Genomic DNA, 16,380 nt, shown 5'->3' with positions numbered 1-16,380 from the left:
GTGCTCATCAGATTCATCACCCTTCTCATTAGATTCATCACCATCTTTACTTGTACTGCTCCCCACATGTTCAGATGGTTCAGAAATGGTGGAAGGAGGAGAAAGAGGCTTCTCTATTTGGACAGTGTGAGAAATGTCAGCTGACGTGGACATCCATAAATGTTCCTCAAGAATGTTTGATGGTTCTGATTCTGAATGTGCAGTTTGTCTCCTGCCACTGCAGCTAACTTTCCTTTTAATTTTTTTTTTCTTTACAACTCTAAAATTAAATGATTTTACATACCCTGGCCTAAGCCCTCTATGCCCCTGGGCATCTGCCTTAGCAGATGACGTTGATAGACTTGCATTGTCAATGTCATGACTAGTAGCAGCAGTTTCAGCACTAGCAGTAGACTCCCAGTTGGGTTGACCTTCACCGAAAGCGTCACACAAATTAGTCAGAAATATGTATAATAAATAATTATACATTGCGGTTGACTTCACCGATAGAGTCACACAAATTAGTCAGAAATGTATATAATAATAATTACACACTAGAATAGAACCAATTCACATTACAAGACACAGTAGTGTCCATTATTCACATTACACCACACAGTATTACCTCTTACACACATAACACCACAGTAAAGGTCCTTATACACATTACACCACAATAGAGCCCCTGATACACATTATGCCGGGTAGAGCCCATATTATGCTAGGTTGAGCCCCTGATGCACATTATGTCAGGTACAGCACGTGTTTGTGTGTGTGTCCGACACCCCCCCCCCCCCCCGATCACACACTTTATCTAACGACGATACAACCACACAGCGGGAAACCAGGACATGGACACAAGCTGCAGCGCTACCCAGCTACCATGCCATGTAGCACTGTAACACTGCAGTTAACTAGCAAGGACACAAAGGCGGCGCAAACCAGCAGGTGTTGCCATTGGTCCTTCACCCACAGTGCATATGTGCTGTGTGCCAGGCACCCCTGACACACACTTAGGGCCTAATTCAGACCTTATCGCTGTGCTGCAAATTTGCAAAGGTCTGCGATCAGATATTCACCACCCAGGGAGAGAGAAAACCTGCCCCGTGCAAGTGTATGAATGCATGTATACGCCGTGCGAAAATTCTGCTAGACAGCAGACAGTTGCAAGTCTGTTCGCAACTCAATCACCATCTAATAATTTTTCCAGTCTATGCGTAGCCCAGGACTTAATCCTACCTACAGCGTGATACAAACAGGCTGATCGGTGCCAGAGCTGATTTCAGACACCCTCTCTGAAAATGCTTGGGAACGCCTGCGTTTTTACTGATTGATAGAGCTCTCTGCAGGCATCCCAGCCGCTCTGCCGTATAATGAGAGAGGACGGATGCGGCTGGCGAACCACGGGCCCCCCTCACCCGTCCACACACATACACCCCGCCACCACTGCCGGTTGCATACTGACCTGCCCGATCGGAGCTCCGATTGCGGTAGCCAGAGCTGTCATGCAGGTACCATTCCGAATGCCCTATGTCTGCGGCCGGCTCTGTCTATGGAGTCCGGACCCGGCTGCAGGGGTGTTGTGCTGGCGGGTGTGCGGGCCTGTGTTCTGCACTGCCGCTTGGTGCCAGGGAGGAAGGGATGTGGTCGCAGCTGCGGTGCGCGGACCTGGTCATGTCAGTGGATGGGTTGAGTGTTCGGGTATGAGTGCGCGGCTCGTTTTGGTGTCACCCCATTGAAGGGTGACACCCGGGTGCGGGTGGCACACCTGCACCTCCCTTATGATGCCACTGGGCCTACAATATATCTAGTTATGCCCCTGGCCTACTAATTGTAATGTGGTATAAAATTAACTCGAAGGCATTATAATGTTACATAACATGAACTGGGGCACTGTAATGTGGCACAATATGAACTGGGGACACTGTAATGTGACATAATATGAACCGGGGACACTGCATGTTATAATGTAAAGTTGGGGTACTGTGTCGCATAATGTGTACTGGCAGGTATACAATGTGACATAATCTACACTAGGACACTACTATGGTTCATAAAATAAACTAGGGCACTACTATGGGGCATAACAGTAACTAAATACTACTATGGTTCAGAAAATGAACTAGGCCATAAAATTAACAACTGCTGCAGAGAGGTGTCTCTCTAGAAGCATTGGGACAGGGGCCCCTTCAAAATCTTGCTATGGGACCCACAAAGTTCTGACTATGTCCTTGTTTGTCGTCTTCAAGTAAAACAATAAACTTTTCAAGGACAAATTAACTCTTGTCCACATATGTTAAGGCAATTTTAGATGTAAATGTAGATTGATATTTTTAGTGATAACATTTGTCATCTTACAATCGTTTTGTTGCCATTAAATATCTGTACACAAAAATCTGAACGCAACTGAAATTTAAAAAGTTATTTTGAACATCTTCTTCTGTTTACCTTTAAAATAAGTAGTTATGGTAGATTTACCGTCGATAACTCTATATCTCCGAAGTCCACAGTATCCACAGTATAACATTGGGATACAAGGAAGTGTCAGAGGAATGGCACCAATCGATCAAAGCTTTCTGCCTCCCAGAATGCAACGCACCAGTCTCCTATATCCCCGCATCCTGGCTCAGGGCAATTTAGTTATATTCCAAAGCTCAAGGCAGGAGCATCATAGAGAGCCCAAATCAGGCAAGAAGAACACATACACACACTTCCACATAAGAGGGAAGAGGTTAGTAAGTGTAAGGATCCTCAAATCAGGTGCGTCAGAGTGGGATCCCTGTGGATACTTTGGACTTCATGGAAATAGAGTTATCGATGGTAAGTCTACCATAACTACTTATTCTCCTGCAGGGTCCACAGTTTATCTTCAGGATAACATTGGGATGTCCTAAAGCAATATTAGTGGAGGAGCAGCTCCTGATTTGACAAGAGAATCCTTTTCCCGAATTCAGCGTCATGAGAGCCAAAGGTATCAAAGGCATAATGTCTAATGAATGTGATAATAGAAGACCATGTGGCTGCCTTACATACAGTATCTGTTCAGCTGAGGCACCATGTTGGGCTGCCCATGAAGGACCTACCTTACGAGTAGAGTGAGCAGAGACATCAGCTTGAGAACAGTCATCTGAAGCCGCCTCGCCAGTGTCTGCTTGTCAGCAGGCCATCCTCTCTTGTGAAATCCATACAGAACGAAGAGAGTATATGTCTTTCTGATGGCACTGGTAAGATCCACATAGATCCTTAAATCATGCACTGCACCCAATGATGCATCTCCCGTAGAAAGGTCCGGTCCTTGGAAAGCCGGAACTGCAATTTCTTCGTTAAGGTGGAACTTGGAGACCTCCATAAGAAGACATCCAGATTTGGTTCTGAGAACTGCTCTATCTGGATGAAAAATCAGAAAAGTAGGGCAACATAATAATGCCCCTAAATCTGAGAATCTTCAAGCTGAAGCAATAGCCAGTAGAAAGAGAACCTTAGCTGTCAACCATTTAAGATTCACTTGATTCAGTGGTTCAAATGGAGCAACTTGAAGCGCCTTTAGGACTAAATTTAGATCCCAAGGAGCTGTAGGAGTAACAAAAGGAGGTTGGATGTGAAGCATTCCTTAGAAAAAAGTGCAAACATCCTGCAGGTTAGCAACTTTTTTTTTTAAACCATACATACAGTCAATGCTGACACCTGAACTCTCAAGGAAGCCACCTGTATACCTTTGTCCATTCCTGTCTGAAGGGATGCTAGGACTCTGGAAACTCAAACTCTGAAAGACCTAGGGTCAAACTTCCTGGCACTGCACCATTGAATATAAGCATGCCATATTTGGTAATAAATGCGAGCGGATTGCGAGAGAATGGTTTCCTTGTTTTAAGCATTGTTTGAATTACCTGTTGTGAAAATCCTTTTGCTTTCAGGATGGAAGTCTCAAGAGCCACGCCATCAAAGACAGCTGATCCAGGTGCTTGTAATAACAAGAACCCTGAGACAGTAGATCTGGACGTTGAGGGAGTATATAATGGAGTATCCACCAACAGTCTCTGCAGATCTGTGTACCAATGTCCTCTGGGCCACGACAGAGCTATTAGTAACACGGCGCCCTTTCCCTGTTTGACTTTTCGAATGACCCTGGGCAACAGGATGATTGGTGAAAACACATAGGCCAGACAAAAGTCCCATCTTACTGACAGAGCATCCACGAAGGTCGCTTTGGGATCCTTTGTCCTTGACCCGTATGTGGGAACTTTGTTGTTCTGTTGAGAAGCCATGAGGTGCATCTCCGGCAGCTCCCACTTGTTTACCAGAATCAGGAAAACCTCTGGATGTAAAGCCCATTCGTTTGCATGAATGGCGTGTCGACTGAGAAAATCTGCTTCCCAGTTTAGGACTACTGGAATGAACACTGCAGACAAGGCCGGATGATGAAGTTCTGCTCACCTTAACGTGTGGCTTACCTCCTTCATTGCCTTTTAGTTGCGAGTTCCTCCCTGATGATTGAGGTTCACTACTGCCGTTGCATTGTCCGAGTGAATCTGAACCGGTTTTCCTTGAAGTATGTCTTTTGGCTGAGTGAGTGCCATATGTATGGGCCGAAGTTCCAATATATTTATCGGTAGGCAACTTTCTTCTTTGGTCCACTGGCATCTGTTGACAGAATCTCCCACTTTGAGATCCAAAAGGGTTGCCCTTTTTTCAGATGGGATGTCTGTAGCCTTCAGGCTAATGACCTCCGTACTTCCAGAGGAAGAACCATAGTCTGAGTTTTTATCATCTGATGTAGTCCATTTCATCTGGAAAGAATCACTGAAGGGGCCTTGATTGGAATTGAGTATATTCCACTATGTCAAATGCTGACACCATAGATCCCATCACTCGCATTGCTGCATGAATGGATACTGTTCAACTGTGTAGTAGCTCCTGAATTCTTGTCTGTATTGTGGATATTTTGTTCAGAGGTAGAAACACTCTCTGAAGCCTTGAATCCAATACAGCCCCCAGGTGTGTCATGCGTTGTGACGGAACCAGGGATGACTTTGCCCAATTTATGAGTCAGCCGTGGCTTTGTAAACAGGATATTGTCAGTTGCAGATGGCCCTGGAGAGTTTCCTGGGAATGAGCCAGGATTAACAAATCGTCCAGGTATGGGAAAATTCTTATCCCCTGAAGACGGAGATAAGCCGCAATCACCAGCAAAATTTGGTGAACACTCTTGGAGCTGTAGCTAGTCCAATGGTAGGGCCTGAAACTGAAAATGTTGCCGGAGGATAGCAAACCTGAGATAACACCGATGGGATGGTGCTATAGGAGCAGGTAGCATCCTGGATATCTAGGGATACCATAAAATCCCCCGGCTCCATGGCCAAGATAATGGAACGTAAAGTCTCCATATGAAAATGAGGCACCCAAATGTATTTGTTCAGAGCTTTGAGATTGAGAATGGGCCGCTATGACCCATTCGGTTTCTGCCTAGAAACAGATTGAAATAGAAACATTGTCCCTGTTGTGCAGGCGGGACTGGTACTATTACCCGTAATTGTAGCAACTTCTGAACTGCCTCATGTAAAGCCCTGGCCTTCGTTTCCAAATCTTTGTGGAAGGTGTTTCTTAAAGGCAAATGCATAACCATGAGATACTGCTTCTTGCACCCAGGCATCTGTGGTGGACTGCTGCCCAGGCGGACGTCCATGCCATTAGGCTGATGGTTTATCTTCTAGTTTGAAAGCAGGCCTTCTGGTAACCCAATGCATTTTAGTCTTTCCAGACTTATCCGATTGGGACGGTTTGCCGTAACCCCTTCCTTTCACTTTTCCTTGGGTCCAAAAGGATCGAAAAACTGGAAAACTAGGTTTAGACTTGTAGGTAGAAGGAAACTTCACTTTCTTATAGTCTGCTTCTGACTCCAGAATATTGTTTAACTTTTACCAACAAGAATATCTCCAGCAAAAGGCAAGGACTCTGAGTCAACCTTCCATGTACGTAGCCAGACCGCTCTGCGTGTTGCTACTGCTGAGGCTGATGCCTGAGAAGCTAATATCCAAGGCTGCTTCTTCCATAAAGGCAGCTGCTTGTTTAATATGTGCAATATGGGACTTTTGTTCTCTAGACGCCAATGAAAGGTCATCTTCCAATGTATCAGCCCAGGCCCCCACTGCTTTCGCCATCCAGGCTGAATCCATGGCCAGTCTAACAACTGCCCCCAACAAGAAAAAAACTGATTTTAGAAAACCATCTATTTTTCTATCCGTTACTTCATTTAACCACTTGCCTGGCATGGTCGTGTCAGATGTGACCATGCCTGCAAGTGCTTTATCTGACCTGTTCACACAGGATGTGACCAGTCAGATAGACAGTGTTAGCAGTGGCAGGGAAGGGAAACTTCCCTCCGCTGCTGCTGTCAGAGGGAGCGGAAGGTCCCTCTGCCTCCCCGCACCCTCCTCTACTGATTGCCGTGCTGCCGATCACTGCTGATCGGTCAGCATGGCAGGACGCCCCCCCCGCAGATGCAAACAATAGCAGCTGCAGGGGAAGTGTAAATTAACCCCCCCAAGCCACCCCCAGACCCCCCCCCCCTGTATACTTGGAGGCTATCCCGGCTTTCAAAATTAAAGCCGCAATGGTCACGATGTTTCCGATGTTCTGATGGTCGCGATATTCCCGTTAAATGAAATGTATTTATTTTTTTAAAATATATATATTTATTTATTTTTTACTAAAATCATTTTGGATAGGGTTAAATTCATGTTCTATACCTAATTCACTCATAAAAACCCCTGGAAAATTTTGGTTTTTGAGGAAAAAATTGTCAATTAAGTGGTTAATGATGTTGAAGGCCGAGGTAATGTAGATTTACGCACCAACCGAATGACATGCGTATCTACTATGGGAGCAACCTCCCTTTTCAAACAATCCCCAGCCAGAAGAGGATAATGAGAATTCCATTTTTTAGGAATTATGAGCTTCTTACTGGGTGTGACCCAAGCCTCTTGCATGATTTCCATCAGCTGTTCTGACTTTGGAAATTCAGATCTGACCATCTTGGGACATTTCAACACAGGTAGAATACAAGTTTGTAATTGATTCTAAAAATGTTCAGAATTTATTATGCATGAATTATTGTACATGGATTGTTGTTACACGCACTGATATTTAAGATGTACCAATGTTCTTCACATGTTTTCGTATTTGTATGTATAGTTGCCCTATTTATCATTATGGGGTAGGTGCACTGTATAGGGAGTACATTATCCCTTTTAGGATGGAACACGGTAATGAGGGTTTTAAACAAACCTCCTCTCTCACAGTGAGCCGCTACGAGAAGAGACGGCTACAGGAAGCGGCGTGCGTTCCACGGGTTTGGAACGCACGCCGGAAGGAGTGTACACAGAATAGGAAGCGGCGTGCGTCTCAAGGTATGGAACGCACGCCGGAAAAAAAGTTCGAGAGCGGAAGCGGAAGTGGCGTGCGTTCCAGGGTTTGGAACGCACGCCGCAAATCGGATTTAAAAACTCGATTTATTGTTCATCTTAGTTTCCAAATTTGGTTTGAGACCTTTTACAAATCCCCTGTACACACTAAAGCAAAAAGGGAAGAAGTTAAATAGAAAATTAGACAGCAAAGACACCAATTAGGCTGTGTGCAGTAACAACCAATCAGATCACTCTGGGGGGCATAAAAACCCAGAGCAGTAAAGTCCACCTCACACCTTGAAAAAGGCTCCCTTGAGAGCAGAAACGCGTTGGTGATCTGATTGGGGAGACTGCACTGAGCCGGTATTTGATCTCCTGGATACTGCAGATCCTGAGACTGATACAGCACCTGGAAAGATCGAGGGGAATCCTTGGTATATTAACATGCTGTTTAGGGTGGACATTTCATGACACCCCACGAAATCCGGTACGCATTCTAGCCTAGTCTTTGGTGGATTGCTGTATATGTATTTAAGTTTATTATCTTAAATCCTTTTTGGGAAATACCGATTTTATATATAAACTTTTAAATTTCTTGAATAAAAACAATATTACTCCATATTCTCCTTTCTTTTCTGTTTTTGGGGTCCACATGAAATTGGTTTCCCATTTGGAGAAAGGAGAGACTAAGAGAACAAGAAATTGGACATCTGATGTTGGAGTCCGCTCGTTGAAATTATATTTGGACTATATCACTATATATCCCAGTAAATAAAGGGGAGAGTGGAACATTGAGGATATTTTTATATCTGTTAACCCCGTTTTTACCCGGTCACCAAGAGGGTGCGCAAGGTGGTCCACACTTGTTGTTATTTCAACACAGGTGCCTTGGATTTTAACACAGGCTCTGCTGTCTCCTCTAAGGATAGAATGGCTTTCATAGCATTAATTAGCTCAGGTATATCTACCGAGCTGTGACCTTCATCCTCACCTCTATATACAAACCCAGAATGCGAGGAACCATCCTCCTCCTTCAAAGTGTCACCTTCTGAAACATGTATAGACCGTGAAGATGTTGTTTCATGTCTATGTGATTTACCTTCCACAGACCTTTCAGCCTGTTTTTGTTGAAAGGCTGCAGATTCCTGAGCTGGATGTTATAAGACCCCGGGGGAATGTTGCATGTAAGGGTTAACTGGGAAACCTATCCCTGGTATGGGAGCTGGCATTATCCGCTCAGTTATACTCGATAATGTTTGTGCAAAGGAGCCCATGGGGGTTCTGATTGAACCTGTGCCTGCCTTGGATTATTAAGGAAGCTTTGGTGAAAGCTGTAACAGTTCGCACATAATCCATTTTGTACCAGATCTTGAGAGGTTAACTCTGCTTTGCATGAAAAACATGATATCAATGTCGGTGCTGCTATGGAGAGTGTATCCTCCTCACCCTTGCCTCTCTTAGACATGGTAAACAAATCACACACCTGTATGGTGTTAGCTACACAATTTGTGACCGTATTCACTTTAAGCTTGCTAAAGTGATATACAATCTGATCCCTCCCTGCTTTGCACCAGCATTGAGGATTGGTATATATAAAGACAGCAAAACTGACAGAAATATAGTATAGTATAGTAAAGGTCAGCAGCCGCACTAGCAATCAGTCACAAGTTATACATTAGTATGATAAGCAATATGAGCATACATATATTCAACTACAGATACATTTCAGGTATGTAGGAAAAACAAAATTACTGCATTACCTTATATAGGACTTTTAACGTATTCAGTCGCACAGTGAAATAAACAGTAACAGTTTATCAGACTCATAAGCATCAGGCACTTATCCAGCTACTCGTACCCCAATGGTAGCTAGAGACTTAGCACTGTATCACCTGCCTCAGGAGAGCAGGATACAGGGAGACTTAATCCCGCTTCCAGGATCGATCAATACGCTATCAAACACTGAGTAGATCCAGATGCAAATAGTGAACACAGATAACATAATAACATATGTGTTCACTTGGGTATCAGTGAACACAAGGCCAAGTGAACACAGATGCATTAGTGACACAGCCGCCTATGCTGCGACTGGGTAAGTTAGATATCTAGCATCTCAGACGGAAGCGGGAAATCAGTTCATGGCAGGAAACTCAGAGGAAACTGGTCATGAACCGGGAGGAGGGGTGACCAGTGGAGCATCTTACTCCCCACTGCTGACATCAACCCCAGGGATCGCGACCTCACACTATCCCCTGGAGCCTATGATCCCTGAGGCCTAGTGCTGGTGCACCCGAGATGGCAGCCGCGGCAGCAACTGTTTGGCCGACTCCTCCCGAAAACAGTGCGGCTGTGTCTCGCGTCTTACTCGCTAAGCGGAACAAACGCCTTACTGTCTCCCCATGCTTCGGCCACAGTCTGGTAACATCTGCTGGACTTGCTAGTACATCCACACAGACACCCGCCGAAACAGCACTGTACACGTGTTGCGACCTGGCGGAGAGTTGTTGGAGCGACTCTTTGTAAGGTGCGTATAAGACTTTTTTTAGAAAGATCGCTCAAAAATAATAAGGCTATAAAAATAAAATAATAAAAATCTTATGGCTGCTAAAAACCAGCAGCCTCCTGCCGCACCAAACAAAAAACTGAATTGCCTGAGCCAGGAGGCGGGGATATAGGGACTGGCCCATTGCATTCTGGGAGGCTGAAAGCTTTGATCGACTGGTGCCATTCCGCTGAAGCTACCTCATATCCCAATATTATCCTGTGGATAAACTGTGGACCCTGCAGAAGAAATATCCAATTAGTTGCCTTTCTGAATAATGACACACTGTAAATAAATTAGTCAGTTCAAACACATACTTTTGAGTCCAAACTAGGTTCTAAAATTCGGTCCTCAGGACCCCACACAGTGCATGTTTTGCAGGTAACCCAGCAAGTGCACAGGTGTATTCATTACTCACTGACACATTTTAAAAGGTCCATAGGTGGAGCTAATTATTTCACTTGTGATTCTGTGAGGAGACCTGCAAAACATGCACTGTATGGGGTCCTGAGGACCGAGTTTGAGAACCTGTGCACTAGACAATAGGTTCTCAAACTCGGTCCTCAGGACCCCACACAGTGCATGTTTTGCAGGTAACCCAGCAAGTGCACAGGTGTATTCATTACTCACTGACACATTTTAAAAGGTCCATAGGTGGAGCTAATTATTTCACTTGTGATTCTGTGAGGAGACCTGCAAAACATGCACTGTGTGGGGTCCTAAGGAACAAGTTTGAGAACCTGTGCACTAGACCAACTTAACCCCAAAGATCCAACTAGTTTATTGGCTTGAATAAACATCTGGCAATGTATGGGAAGAAATAGCAATCAGCAATTTGCTCCCAAATGCCCAAAAACAGATGAAAAATGTTGTTCAGTCAAGCTGGCTAAACAACTTGTCTGAACCACCGTTTTGTCAATTTTCCGGTGTTTGGGAGCAAATTGGTAATTGTCATTACCAGATTTTTATTTCAAACAACCAACTAGTTGGATGGTTGGAAGAAAGTTGGTCCGGTGTAAGGCCAGCTTTAGATATATACCATTTTTTATTTATTTTTTAAGTTAAGAAATGCTCATCAGACAGCTTCAACACTGACCATTTATTTTATCATTATTTACCTCAAGCTGAATGTATTTCAGGAGATTGAAATGCTCTGCATATAGATGGAGGTATTCTAGGATCTTGGAATGATGCAGAAAAACAGGGAAGTCCTGTGGCATTGGGAAATCACTGTAGCCCATCATCTCTTTGGAGGTATTTGTGAACACACATTTGTAAATGCTGGCTCTCCCTTCTTCTGCAGTTTCCTACAGAACATACATAGATGGATCACTATTATTTTGAGCACTTGTTCATGAGAATGTTGCTGTTAATTCACAATTACATTTCCAAAGTTTACCAAAAGTTTTGCATTTTTTAACGAATTGTTGTCTTAGCTAAGGTGGTCAAAAGTTTTAGGCAGGTGTGGAAAAAATACTGCAAAGTAAGAATTCTTTCAAAAAATAGTTAATAGTTTATTTTTACCAATTAACAAAATGCAAAGTGAAAGAACAGAAAATAAATCTAAATCAAATCAATATTTGGTGTGACCACACTTTATTACCAGTTATTTATATAGCGCATACATATTCCTCAGCACTTTACAGAGAATAATTGGCCATGTACATCAGTCCCTGCCCCAGTGGAGCTTACAATCTTTATTCCCTTTATTCAATTCTGAGTTGATCGCAGCAGCAAGTTTGTTAGCAATTGGGCAAAACCATGTGCACTGGAGGGGGGACATATATAACATTTGCAGAGAGAGTAAGATTTGGGTGGGATATTTTGTTTCTGTGCAGGGTAAATACTGGCTGCTTTATTTTTACACTGCAATTTAGATTTCAGTTTGAACACACCCCACCCAAATCTAACTCTCTCTGCACATGTTATATCTGCCCCTCCTGCAGTGCACATGGTTTTGCCCAATTGCTAACAAAATTGCTGCTGCAATCAACTCAGAATTAGGCCCAACATGTACACACAAACATTCACGCTAGGGTTAATTTTGTTGGGATCCAATTGACCTACCAGTATATTTTTGAATTGTGGGAGGAAATCAGAGTACCCCGAGGAAACCAACACAAGTACAGGGAGAATATACAAACGCCATACAGTTAGGACCAAGATGGGAATCGAACCCATGACCTCAGTGCTGTGAGTAATTCTAACCATTACACCATCTGTACTGCCCCATTTTGCCTTTAAAACAGCTTCAGTTCTCTTGGAACAATAGGCACACAGTTTTTGATGAAACTCGAAAGAGAGGTTGCTCCAATCATCTTGGAGAACTAACCACAGATCTTCTTTGGATGCAGCCTTGCTCATATCCTTCTGTCTTTTTATGTAATCCCAGACAGACTCGATGATGTTGAGATCAGGGCTCTGTGGGAGCCATATGATCACTTCCAGGACTACTTGTTCTTCTTTTCGCTGAGGATAGTTTTTAATAACATTGGCTGTATGTGTTTTTTCATCGTCCTTCTGCAGAATAAATTTGGAGCCAATCAGACACCACCCTGATCGTATTTCATGATGGATAAGTACCTGCCTGTATTTCTCAGCATTAAGGACACCATTAATCCTGGCCAAATCCCCAACTCCATTTGCTGAAATGCAGCCCCAAACGTGGGAGGAAGGTGACATAACCTCAAGGATCATCTGATGGTGATGGATATTACAGGAATGTAAACACTAAACCTGCTGGTTGTTATAGCTGCCTTGATTGTGTGGCTTGTAAATATATTGTAACATGTAGATCTTTTATGCATCCACATTCACAAAAGATATATGACACGCATCATGTGCTGACATGCACCACTTTACATGTGATCTATATTATAATTTACCCATGTTGTTTATATAATGTAGAACAGACGACCCATAAATTCAGAGACAGAATGGCATTACATAGATCTGCCATCCATCTTTATCTGGCAGAGTGATCGATCAGCCAGTTGCACACCGTATTCTTTCAACTTTGATATATTTTGTTATTGACCATATCCTTGAGTTCCCGAGAGGGGGTAATAGAGCCTAGTCCTAGCTACTGACAGAGACACGCTGGATCTTTAGACTTAATTCTTTAGTACCTATGGGACTGAATGATAACATTAATTGGAACAGCCTTATGTTATCTTTGAGATGAGGCTACTGTCCCTGTACTTTTACTTTCTCCTATTGGTGTTTGTAGTATATTTAGTATTGTTGAAAGCTATTATGATGTTCATTGTCTGTACTGCTATTTCCCTTAGAGGGAGTGAGATCTTCTGTTTATTTTTTTTGTATATACATATATTTTCTTCTCAATTTTTACTTTTTCTTTTTCTATATGTATACTTTATGTTTATACTTATACATGTGTTGGTAGTATATGCTGCAGTTTGTGATGTCCCCTTTGCCTTCTATTTTCTCTAGTGTGCGTTACCGGAAGATGGTGATGTGGTTCCTTGCAGTGTAGCGCAATCCGTCTGGTTGCTATTCAACAACCTGACTGTAACTGCCTGGAAGTGCTTTACTCTCGGACATCCAGTCATCGGCACGGTGGAGAGCAGAAGCTGCGATGGCATATGCTAAGGGGGCTGCTTAATAAGTTGTTTATGTATTTGTATTGCCGTTGGTGGTACCTAACAAAGGGGCTAAGACCTTGAAATGCAAACCTTCAATGCACCAGGGGGGTAATTCAGATCTGATTGCAGCAGCAAATTTGTTAGCTAATGGGCAAAACCATGTGCACTGCAGGGGGGGCAGACAGTGTCGGACTGGAACATGAAGGGCCCACCGGGGGTATGCAGTGGTAGGGGCCCATGATTAGAGGTGTGGCCATCCTCCAAAGGGGGTGTGGCCAGCCACCACAGAGGTTTGGCTAACCATTATAGAGTACCTGGTCTGGACTCCTTGATAATTTATATAGTAATTAATGCTAGTGCATGCATGATAATGTGCCAGATTAATGACAGCAATCTACTGTAGAGAATACATCATAATTCTGTACAGTATAAGGTAACACATGTATAATATATAATTCAAGTGCACAGTCAAGAACCTGATCCCAGGCAGTGGGGCCTACCGGTGGTTTCCCCTGTACCCCTGTGGGCCAGTCCGAGCCTGGGGCAGATATAACATTTGCAGAGAGAGTTAGATTTGGGTGGGTTATTTTGTTTGTGCAGAGTAAATGCTGGCTGCTTTATTTGTACAATGCAATTTAGATTTCAGTTTGAACACACCCCACCCAAATCTTACTCTCTCTGCACATGTTATAGCGCCGCCCCCACCCCCCACTCCCCCTCAGTGTACACGGTTTTATCCACTAGCTAACAAATTTGCTGCTGCAATCAGATCTGAATTAGGCCCCAAGTTCGTTTTGCATCAGTGTTCATGCCTCCTGAGTGCTGCTCTTTATTTGGGAACCTTGGATTTACATTTGTGCACCGGGGCTAATTGTTTTGATTGATGAGTGCCGGCAGTTTTGGAAGAATATAGTATACAGTAGTGGCCAAAATAGTGGAAACCTTTGTAAAATGTGTGTTTTGAAAGTTTAATTGCATATAACTGCATTATTATTATTTTTTTTGCAAATTGTTTTTTATTGAAAATTTGTTCAATACAGAGATCTTATAAAGCATACCATAAATAAAGAATAAAGCTGGAAGGCATATACAATATAAAAACAAATATAAAGTCAGATCTCTAAATATGTCCTGCAATATCTTATAAAACACACCAAACATTTCAGACCAATATAATTAAATAATAATAATAATCAAATTATGTATAGAATATCAAAAGAAGAAAATAAGAAGGAAAGCATAGGGAGAGAAATGCAGATAGAATAGAAGAAAGGTTACTCAGAAAAGAGAAAAAGAAGATATATAAAAAATAGATAGATAGAAAGAGGTTCTCTCCACCCGACCCCGGGGCTAGTATAATTCTGCAACAACAACAACAACAACAACAACAAAAAAACACCTAATAAGTTTGAGAAGGTGTGGTACCTCTTAGTGAGACAACTTATAGTGGTCTGATTCTTTATATATCAGCCAAGGATGCCATATAGTTGTAAAGGATATGTTTCTCATTTCTAATGTTGAAATAAGGTCCTCCATAGCCATATAGTGATCTAAACGGGCGCTCCACTCCTGGGTATCACATCTGACTTCCAATGTACAGGGATAACAGCCTTAGAGGCACTCAAGATATGGTGAAGTAGAGATTTCTTATATTGAGATCTGGGTCTGTGTGTATGGTTTAAGAGCCAAAAGTTGGGGCAAAGAGGCAGATCTTCACCCACTATAATATTAGCCGCTTCTACTACTTTACACCAATAAGGCTGAAGGAGGGAGCACTCCCACCATATATGTATGGGGGTGCCGACCGCCGTCTTACATCTCCAACATGTATTGGGTACCCCGGGGTATATTTTAGCTAATATGTTCGGTCAGCGGTACCAACGCGTAAGTACTTTGTAATGTGTTTCCAGCACCAGAACATTGGCAGAGGATGAAAAATGTTTACTATAAATGCCCTCCCAGTCGTCTTCATCTACCAGTCCCGCCAGGTCCAATTCCCAGTCCCTAACAAATTTAGGTTGGGAAGAAAATCTATATTCAATTATCCATTTATAAAATGTAGAGAGGGTGTGACGAGGATAAGTATGAGAGAGACACAGTTGTTCAAACAAGTTCACTGCCCATCTACCCTTCGCTGGAGAGTAAAAAGTCATTAGGAAGTGTTTAATTTGAAGGTATCTCCAAATTTCCTTACTCGGTAAATCCCATTTAGTTTGTAGCTCAGGGAAGCTTATTATATCTGATGTATCCATCAACTGATATGCTCTCCGAATACCCATATCTCGCCAGGGCTGGAATGACGAGGATTGGCAGCCTGGGGGGAATTACGGATTACCAAACAGTGGTGTGAGCGGGGAAGGGGGTGCTGAAACAAGGGGAAGAACACGTAAGAGGCGTCAGCATGTAAAGGTATGACCAGCAAGCGGGTGTAGCACCGGTGGGATTTTAGAGAGCATGGGGGAGTCAGGGCAGAGGGTGGGGAGTGAGGCTACCTGTAGCTCGATTTCCACCCATTGTTTTCTGTTCAACTCACGACTCCACTCCATAACTCTTGTAAGGAGCACAGCTTGATGACAGGAAAAGAAGTGAGGCAATTGGAGCCCCCCCCTGGTAACTGCATTATTGTTAAAGAAAATCCTACGAAGATATATCACTGGAAAGATAATTTTATACAAAATACAATGCAGTTCACCGCGATGAATTATCTTTATTACATAAAAAATGATAACTAAATAAAGACAGGAAGACTTTACCTGTAGAGAGCGGGGATTTCTTTAACTCAAAACTGACCAATAGGAGTGATTGTTCTGAGAGCCAATCAGGTGTTGTGATGCCACAAAATGGACCCAGT

The 16,380-nt window shown here is 43.1% G+C and overlaps 1 protein-coding gene across 1 annotated transcript in view; it reads right to left on the bottom strand.

Annotated features, from left to right (window-relative positions):
* LOC134956863 (dimethylaniline monooxygenase [N-oxide-forming] 2-like) overlaps window positions 1-16,380 on the bottom strand; it is a 105,752-nt gene that overhangs the window by 66,831 nt on the left and 22,541 nt on the right. The window contains exon 2 of the mRNA XM_063938756.1: window positions 11,043-11,231. Within this exon, the coding sequence (XP_063794826.1) occupies window positions 11,043-11,231 (189 nt within the window). The remainder of the gene's footprint in view (window positions 1-11,042; window positions 11,232-16,380) is intronic.

Source organism: Pseudophryne corroboree, chromosome 9, assembly GCF_028390025.1.
Source record: "Pseudophryne corroboree isolate aPseCor3 chromosome 9, aPseCor3.hap2, whole genome shotgun sequence".
NCBI classification, from domain to species: domain Eukaryota; kingdom Metazoa; phylum Chordata; class Amphibia; order Anura; family Myobatrachidae; genus Pseudophryne; species Pseudophryne corroboree.
The sequence above is the reverse complement of the archived record's forward strand: the minus strand, read 5'-3'. Positions and strand labels throughout refer to the sequence as shown.